General features: G+C 36.5%; 3 protein-coding genes across 3 annotated transcripts; 1 reads left to right on the forward strand and 2 right to left on the reverse strand.

Annotated features, from left to right (window-relative positions):
- The first annotated feature begins 2,026 nt into the window (after positions 1-2,026).
- LOC105791400 (40S ribosomal protein S10-1) lies at positions 2,027-3,722 on the forward strand. The gene is made up of 5 exons (XM_012619465.2): positions 2,027-2,168; positions 2,262-2,310; positions 2,410-2,686; positions 2,808-2,937; positions 3,361-3,722. Exons 1-5 carry the CDS (start codon positions 2,166-2,168, stop codon positions 3,442-3,444), a joined length of 543 nt encoding a protein of 180 aa, XP_012474919.1. The 5' UTR covers positions 2,027-2,165; the 3' UTR covers positions 3,445-3,722.
- LOC105791397 (pentatricopeptide repeat-containing protein At4g21300) lies at positions 3,653-6,121 on the reverse strand. Its single transcript, XM_012619464.2, has one exon. The coding sequence runs from the start codon at positions 5,855-5,857 to the stop codon at positions 3,746-3,748; it is 2,112 nt and encodes a 703-aa protein (XP_012474918.1). The 5' UTR covers positions 5,858-6,121; the 3' UTR covers positions 3,653-3,745.
- A 281-nt stretch (positions 6,122-6,402) lies between these two features.
- LOC105791396 (heat shock protein 83) lies at positions 6,403-9,467 on the reverse strand. The gene is made up of 4 exons (XM_012619463.2): positions 9,186-9,467; positions 8,655-8,796; positions 8,277-8,557; positions 6,403-8,179 (listed from the first exon to the last, which is right to left on the reverse strand). Exons 1-4 carry the CDS (start codon positions 9,324-9,326, stop codon positions 6,629-6,631), a joined length of 2,115 nt encoding a protein of 704 aa, XP_012474917.1. The 5' UTR covers positions 9,327-9,467; the 3' UTR covers positions 6,403-6,628.

Consider the following 9,467-nt stretch of genomic DNA (forward strand, 5'->3'; position numbering starts at 1 on the left):
TGCTTATGTATTTAAGTTAGAAATTGTGTAATTAAGTAAGTCGTAATTGATTGTAATTCGTATAAGTAGACCAAGTTTTTGTTTGTATTTGTTTGATAATACCCAAGATCCGGATCCAGTTATTCAGATCGAGTTAAGGGTATTACAAAATTGGAATGAGAACTTGCTCAAATCAAAATTCTCTATTTTTGAAGCTATTATTATCCAAGAAATCCCTCTAAATGGCCAATATACAAGAGATAAAATTATTTGGCACTTTTCCAAGAACGATAAATATTTCATAAGAAGTGGATATCATTACTTACTTAAAAGGGAGACTAAACATGGGCCACAAACATGTGTATGAAAGTTTATTTGGAAAACAAAAGCAGCTTATAAGATAAAGATCTTCATTTGGAGGTTCTGTTGTAACATCTTACCCACGAGAATGAAAATCGGCTCTAGAATTGTGGGAGCTAATACATTGTGTGGTAGATGTAATTTTATCTATGAAGGCTCTGTTCATGCCCTTAAAGAATGTGCATTTGCCTAGAAAGCTTTAGCACGATGTGGATTTTTTTTATGCTTCAACAAAAGAGTCAATTTTCAACAGCTCGAATTGGATTAAGAAAGGTGCTTTTATGCTTGGTAAAGTTGATTTTGATAAACTTACCACTTTTTGATGGTTCCTATGGATTCCAATATCAAAATTGTTTCTCAATTCAATGCATACTTTAATGAACATAAAGAAGCCTAGAAAAGAATCGAGGTCAATCAACAAAGAGCCACGAGATGTTCTTGGAAAGCTCCAAGAAGCCATATCATCAACGCGAACTTTGACACCAAATTGAGCACATCTCAAAAATGCGGAGGAGCTGGGATTGTCTTTCACGACCATGAGGCTTTGTCTCAGGATCTACTACTCTCAAATTATCCTATGTTAATTGCAAAGCTTTAGTTAAAGCTAAGTCTGCTTATATGGCTTTAGAAACTGATTAGGGCTGTCAACTATCATCTTTGAAGGTGACGCACTACACATCATCAAAGGGCTCAATAGTTCGGATAAGACTTCTCTAAGCTTAGATTGATCCTTGATAGTTGTAAAAAGCTTGTGTCTTCCTTTAACGTTTGTAAGGTTGCTTTTACTAGAAGGGATGGAAACAAAGTTACTAATTAGTCTTGGTTCACCCATTAACATGTACTAAAACCTTGATTACCCTTTATGTGTTCACCAACCTATCTTGACTGATGTTGTAAATTTATAAATAATTTTCTCTTTCTTAACTTAAAAAAAAAACTATCAACTTATTTATGTGACACTATTTTCTTTAAATCACATGAAAATTGATAATATGGAATTTTATTAAACTAAAAATAAAATAATAAATTTTAATTATTTGCATATAAATTTAAATTATATTGCTTTTCGGAGAAATTATTTAAATTATTTTCACATAAATTTGAACTATTTTCCCTTTATGTTTAAATAATAAAATGTGTATGTTTTTATTCTACGTGGAAATAATTTAAATTTATTCATTTATGTTTTAGTTTAATAAACTTATCACATTAGCAAGTTCCATGTAACATAATAAAAAGTAATGCTATATAAGTAGCAGAGAACGTGAAAATTGAGTCAAAATTAAAATTTCATATACACAGTTACACCAAATTAAAATCTAAGTATGATATTATATATTAGATTAAAATTTATATATAAATTTGAGATTTATTCTAAATAACAAATATTATTATAAGAATGTTTTTATCTTTATATATCTTTATATAAATTTTAAATAAATACTCACCTTTGATGATGAGACTCAACCATATCATTTCAATCTCAATTTTTTAATGACATTATAGGTATTTCGTATCTAATTTTTACATAATTTTTTATGGACATTATGGGTGTGTCATGATCTTATTATATCATCATTATCATACATAAGGCTAGATCATAGTGGTGGTTCTGCAACATTGAGCCCAAATTCCAATTTTAGGCCTGATAATAAAAGATAATTAATAGCCCAAAATAAAACCCAACGCCGAAAAATTAATATAATAAAGAAGGAAAATAGCCTACACTAGGGTTTTTTCTGTTGTTATGCAATAAAGCAAAAGGAAAATCTCCATTTTAGCAGACTATCTTCGCCGCCTCCTCTTCCTCCTATCTCATAGCAGCCATGGTACTTTCTCTCGCTTTCTACTTCTTTCCTTTGCTTTCCTAGAAAATGTTTACAAGATAATGTCTTTAATACGTTTGTTTTGTTGCTTCCTAGATCATTCCAGAGAAGAACCGCCGCGAGATCTCCAAGTACCTCTTTCAAGGTAACCAAATAAAAAAATAATTCTCATATCGATTTCGAGTTTTGCATTACATTTGGATATTTGGATTTAAAATCTGGGTTTTTATGTTTTGTTTTCTAGAGGGTGTTTGCTATGCAAAGAAAGATTACAACTTGGCGAAGCACCCAGAAATCGATGTTCCCAATCTTCAAGTCATAAAGCTGATGCAAAGCTTCAAGTCAAAAGAATACGTGCGTGAAACTTTTGCATGGATGCATTATTACTGGTACCTTACCAATGATGGCATTGAGTTCCTTAGGACATATCTGAATCTTCCTTCTGAGATTGTTCCCGCTACTTTGAAGAAACAAGCTAAGCCTGCTGGTCGTCCCATGGGCCCTCCTGGTGACCGCCCACGGTAATAGTTTTGGAGTTCTTTGCTCTTTTATTTAATAAAAAAGTTAGGCTTTTCTTTTCCATATAGAATTTGATGAAAATTTCTTTCTTTGTAATTATGGGTTTTGATGGTTATGAATCAGTGGTCCTCCTCGCTTTGGTGACGGTGAGAGGAGATTTGGTGATAGAGATGGCTACCGTGGAGGTCCAAGAGGAGGAGGTGATTTTGGTGACAAGGGAGGAGCTCCGGCTGACTATCAGCCTTCATTCAGGGTAATGTTGCTTTTATAAATTTTTAACTTTTTACGTATGAATAGCTGATGGTCAAATGCATGTTAAGTGTTGGATTGTACATTATGATTTGTGGTGTTTATCTTAGTTATCTGAGTTTCTTTGTCCATTTTGGAACCTTTTTTTTTTTTGCCTCTGCTGAACCCTATTGATCTCAAATTTGATCAAAAGTACGCATAGTCATGGTTAGTTGTGATTGCTTGTTGGTGGCTTACGATTAGTTTCATTGTGATGTAAATGTTACTTTTGTGGCTGCTCTTGGAAGATTTGTGCCTGTTAGATGCTAGTTTGAAGGATGAAATGTTTATATGATTGCTTGAAAACATGTGTACCCATTGATGATTGATGAGGTTATGTTTCTAATAATAGAAAGGCTGATATAATTTCTTACATGTGAACTTGCAGGGCCCTGGAACAAGGCCTGCCTTTGGTCGAGGAGGTGGTGGTTATGGTGGTGCTGGACCTGCAGGCAGTGCAGGTCTTCCTTGAGACGATGGTTTTTCATGACAGATAGTTTTGTCAGTCTAGGTGGTTGTTGAAGTTGATAGAAGTTTGTGTTATGCTTTTCAATTTAGTTGTTTGATGCTTATAAAATATTGCTACTCTTTGGTTCATCCGAATGGACTTTAGGACCAATGTTTTCTTTGCTATTTGATCATACACATTTTGTGGTGTTTGTTGCACTGTAGTACTGAAATTTTTATTCAAGCTTGTAACATTATGGAATCCTGCTCTCTTCAAACATATAATTCTACATTTTTCATGAATGCTGCTGTTCAACCGCATACAATTAATTTATAACGCATTCTTTTACATGTTTCATGATTCCATTTACAGCAGCATAGATAGATTTACTCTCTAGGTGTCTTGTATCATTTACCATGAACTTGAACATCACTCCTTCTACCTCAACAGTGCTCCATCCGCCATCCTTTTTCATACCTTGTCTAAGCTGAGCCCTAACCTTGACAACATCTTCCCACTGGCCCCTGCTAGCATGAATGTTTGATAATGCTACCCTCCAAACTATGCCTTCGGGATCCTGGATAGACAGCTTCTCTGTTACTCTTTCAGCTATGCAGATATTTCCATGGAACCCACATGCACCCAGTAAAGCATACCATACATCATTGCTTGGTGTAATAGGCATTTCCTTTATAAAGGCTTCTGCTTCCTCAAGTTTTCCTGATCTCCCTAACAGATCCACCATGCAAACAAAATGTTCCATATTTGGTTCCACTCCCCACTCTTTCTGCATGTGATTGAAGATTTCGTAGCCTTCTTCAACCAGTCCTGTATGGGAGCATGCAGAAAGGATGTTGGTGAAGGTGATAGCGTTAGGCTTGTATGGACTGGATGTATTCAGTTTGGAGAAAGCCTGTAGAGCAAGCCTCCCATTCCCATTGATTCCGTATGCAGCAATTAATGTATTCCATGAACTTGGATCTTTTGCGGGCATTTCCTTGAAGATTTTCTCTGCTAAACTCAACCTGCCTGATCTTGCATACATGTCTACCAAAGCATTTTGAATGAAGATATCAGAGATTAATCCAGCTTTTGTTATGTAACCATGAATAACTTGCCCTGGCATGAGTGATGACAAGTTTGAACAAGCTTGAATGGATGCCAATGTGCTGATGAAATCTGGACGCATCTCTCCTCTACCGTTGCAGTGAATATGTTTAAGTAGCTCTAAGGCTTCATGGAATTCACCATTTTTGATGAGACACGTGATCAATGAATTCCAGGAAACAATGTCTCTCTCATTCATCCTTGCAAAGACTCGAATGGCTGAATCGTTTTGCTCATTTTCTGCATACATGTCGATCAGGGAATTTTCTACAACACAAGAAGAAAATCTATGCTTGATTAGGTAACCATGGAGTTCTTTCCCCAGCTTCAAATTATTGGAATGACCACAAAACTGCAGGAGAGTAGCCATTGTCGCCGGGTTAAGATAGTGTTCTTCACCATAAAAACAATATCCTGAAAAAAGTTGTATTCCTTCTCTGATGTACCCGTTAGTTAAGTACATCTCAGCCATAGAATTCAATACAAGTTCCTGTCGACACCACCCCAGTTTTGAAACCAATCCATGAACCCATTGTAATATCTGCAGTCGTCCAATGAAGGAACATGCATGTATAATGCTCAAAATTGTCACCTCATTCGGTATAACACCATCTTCTTGCATCCTGAAGAATGCTAGAAGCGCTTCTTGCATGAATCCATGTAGCACAGAACCTGAAATAACACAAGTCCAAGAAACAACATCCCTGGAACTAAATCTCTCAAGGAGCTTAATTGCATCTTCTAAAATACCAGATTTTGCATACGCACTAATCAAAGAGTTCTGCAGAAAGTTATCTTCGAGAAATCCACTCTTGACTATGTAACCGTGTAAAATACAGATGAAACTAGGATTGAAATGTTGTGCAACAGCTTGTAAAGCAGCAGCTAGCGTGAATTCGTTGGGGTACTCATTCTCCAGCATCTGAACAAAAGTGGAAACCCCTTCGTCAGGCAACCCGTTGTGGCAGTAACCTGAAATCATCGATGTCCATGATGCCACGGTTCTCTCAGGCATATTATCAAACAGATTTTTGGCTTCTTCAATACATCCACATTTCGCGTACATATGCAGAAGAGAGTTGTCAACAAAGACATTTGTTTGCAACCTAGACTTCAGTACTACGGCGTGAATGCAAGAACCCAATTCTAAATTCCTGGAACCAGTGCATGATCTTAACAATTGGACTGTTGAAACAGAGTCAAGAGCTAAAAGCTGATATGAGAAGTTATGGTTTGATAATGAATTTCGCAATCGATAAGGGCTGTCATCCTTAGTTTTCTTTCCTTGCTTAGGAAATTGGAGAATAGGCAAGCTCTGCACAGTGATCATCTGAAACAGCCAAGAATTTTACAACCAATGGCCAGAGAAAGATTCTTATTTCAGTTCATACCTGATGAATAGACCTGTATATCCCGCCCGAAATTTAAAATTTATACCACTCCAAAATTAAAATTTAAGCAAAAACATTAAATTTTAAAAATAAATTTAAACAAAAATATTAAATCCATTTAAAACATGAATTGAAGATAGAGTTTAAACATTCAAACCTTAAGCCCGATTTAACCTGATCCGTTTTTAAATTTATAATATAATATAATATATTTTTATATATTATTTAATTTAAAACACATAAAAAATTAAGTTAAGATAATATATAAAAGTTTTCAATAAATAAAAAATATTAAAATATTAAATATTAAAATAAATCATATAAATATTTTGTAAAAAATTAAAAATTATATAAATAACATAAAATAATTTAGTTTATTTTTTATAAATATAAATAAATTTAGACAAAATTCTAAACTCAAGTTCTAAATCGAATCAAGTTTAAATAAAAATAAGAATCAAGAGGTCTGATGTCACTTGTCTAATGGTAAGAAAAAAAGGAAGCCAAACATAACTTCGTATTGGAAATTGAGATTTTGCATGTATATACCCACCAATACAAAACTAGCTAGTAACATCACCAAGGTAACACGGTAAGTGGCGACAAGACAAACCCCCCACAATGACCACCGATAAACTTACACTCCAAACATAAAACTATTGGACACGCATATTTACCGACTATATATGTTTTTTTTTGCATTTAACTACTCAATCGACCTCTTCCATCTTGCTTTCCTCGTTGGTCTCTTCCTCCAAAGATGGCATGTCAACGTCGTCAACAGCAGTTTCATCCTCATCAATGCTCAAACCCAACTTCAACATTCTGTGAATTCTTCCTGCAAATGTGTTGGGATCATCCAGGCTGAATCCAGAAGTCAAAAGAGCAGTCTCGTATAGTAGAAGTACCAAGTCCTTGACTGATTTGTCATTTTTGTCAACTTCTGCTCTCTTCCTTAGCGCCTCCATTATGCCATTGTCTGGGTTGATTTCCATTGTTTTCTTGCTCGACATGTAAGCGCTCATGCTGTTATCTCTCAGAGCCTGGGCTTTCATGATCCTCTCCATATTGGCCGTCCATCCGTATTCTCCTGTGACCAAGCAGCAGGGAGAGTCGACAATCCTATCAGACACAACCACCTTCTCAACCTTGTCTCCTAGAATCTCTTTAATCGTCTTACAAAGGTTCTCAAACGACTTCTTCTTCTCTTCTCTTTTCTTCTTCTCATCTTCCGACTCCTCATCGAGCTTTAGCCCTTCTTTAGTTGCGGAGACCAGTTTCTTTCCGTCGTACTCCTTCAATTGCCCGACAGCATACTCGTCAATAGCATCGACCATGAACAGCACTTCGTACCCTTTTTTCTTGAGTCTCTCAAGGAAAGGTGAGTTCTCAACTGCTTTCTTGCTTTCACCAGTAATGTAGTAGATATCTTTCTGACCTTCCTTCATCCTAGTAACGTAGTCCTTTAAGCTGGTCATCTCGTCACCACTCTTCGTAGAATAGTACCTTAGCAAGTCAGCAAGCTTGGCCCTGTTTTGGCTATCTTCATGAATACCCAGCTTGATGTTCTTGGAGAAAGCGTCGTAGAACTTCTTGTAGTCATCTTTGTTTTCAGCAATCTCAAAGAACATTTCAATGCATTTCTTCACCAGATTCTTTCGAATGACTTTAAGAATCTTGTTCTGCTGCAGCATTTCACGGGAGATATTCAAAGGAAGATCATCAGAATCCACAACGCCTTTGACAAAAGACAGGTATTCAGGAATGAGTTCTTCACAGTTGTCCATGATAAACACCCTCCTAACGTAGAGCTTAATATTGTTCAACTTCTTCCTTGTGTCAAAAAGATCAAACGGGGCTCTCCTAGGTACAAAGAGGATAGCCTTAAACTCTAGCTGTCCCTCGACAGAAAAGTGCTTCACGGCAAGGTGGTCCTCCCAATCGTTTGTGATACTTTTATAGAACGAGGCATATTCCTCCTTTGTAATCTCCTCCGGCTTTCTCAACCAAATTGGTTTCTGCTTGTTAATAAGTTGCCACTCATGGCTCACCTCCTTAACCTTCTTCTTCTTCGACTTCTTTTCTTTGTCCTCGTCTACCTCCTCCACATCCCCTTCCTCTTCCTTCTTCGTCTCCTCATCTTCATCATCACTGACCTCCTTCTCAATTGTCTTCTCAGTCCATAGGTAAATTGGATAGCTGATAAACTCCGAATGCTTCTTCACAAGATCCTTTATCCTCCTCTCCTCCAAGTACTCCAACTAGAATATAAAAACAAAAAATAAGACATCAATAACAAGAATCATATGCACAGAATTATTAAATGTACCACCAAATTGGCAACAAATTATAACTCACCTGATCTTCTTTAAGGAAGAGGGTAATCTTAGTGCCTCTACCGAGAGGTTCACCACCCAAATCCCGGGTGACAGTAAAAGACCCACCAGCCTGAGACTCCCAAATATATTGCTCATCATCATTGTGCTTTGTTGTGACAATCACCTTCTCTGCTACCAGGTAAGCCGAGTAAAACCCTACCCCAAACTGACCAATCATGCTGACATCAGCTCCCGCCTGCAATGCCTCCATGAACTCCTTTGTTCCAGACCTTGCAATTGTCCCCAAATTATTCACCAAATCTGAACAAAAATACCAAGTTACAATCCCAAATTCGAATAGGTGAAAATTAACTTCTACTTTCTAATTGAAAAGATTGTTAACTAATTAAGTACGTACCCGCTTTGGTCATGCCAACACCACTATCGACAATAGAGAGAGTTTTATTTGCTTTATCAGGTATGATTCTGATAAAGAGTTCCGGCTGAGCATCAAGCTTGCTCTTGTCTGTTAAGCCCTCAAATCTAATCTTATCCAATGCCTATGAGAAACCAAAACCAAAAGCATTTCATACTCTAAATCAAACATATCAATCCCTCTGGAAAAAAGCAAACAAGAGAAAATAACAAATCGTTCTTTCTTGGTAGCCAAAAAAGACGGGAAAAAGAAGAAAGCTTTTGTTCAACATCTACAAATAACTATGATACAAATTAGTTCCAAATATTTCCATTTTCTCCATATCCAGATTTGGAGTAAAGAAAATAACCAAACAAGAAATGGTAATACGTAAGAAACAATTTAGCTAAAAGCTGCGATAAAAACAGGCAAATCCAAAGAAAACATTATGTTCCTCTGTTTTATTCTCTCAGAGCAAAGAAACAGAAACAGGAAAGTAGAAACAATTAGGAGACATTAAGGACATGGACGTACATCAGAAGCATTGCTGATGAGCTCACGAAGGAAGATCTCTTTGTTACTGTAGAAAGTGTTGATGATCAAGCTCAAGAGCTGGTTGATCTCCGCCTGGAATGCGAAGGTCTCCGACTCTGATCCCATATGCACGTCCGCCATCACTTTCAGATCAAACGATCGGGAAATTAAGGAGAATAAATGGAGCGCACGATTTAAGATGACACTGGGAAATTTCTTTCTGAATTTCGCTTTGGATTTTCTCTTGAAAGAATGACAGTAAGAGATGAAATATATATGATG

Source organism: Gossypium raimondii, chromosome 8, assembly GCF_025698545.1.
Source record: "Gossypium raimondii isolate GPD5lz chromosome 8, ASM2569854v1, whole genome shotgun sequence".
Classification (NCBI taxonomy): Eukaryota; Viridiplantae; Streptophyta; class Magnoliopsida; order Malvales; family Malvaceae; genus Gossypium; species Gossypium raimondii.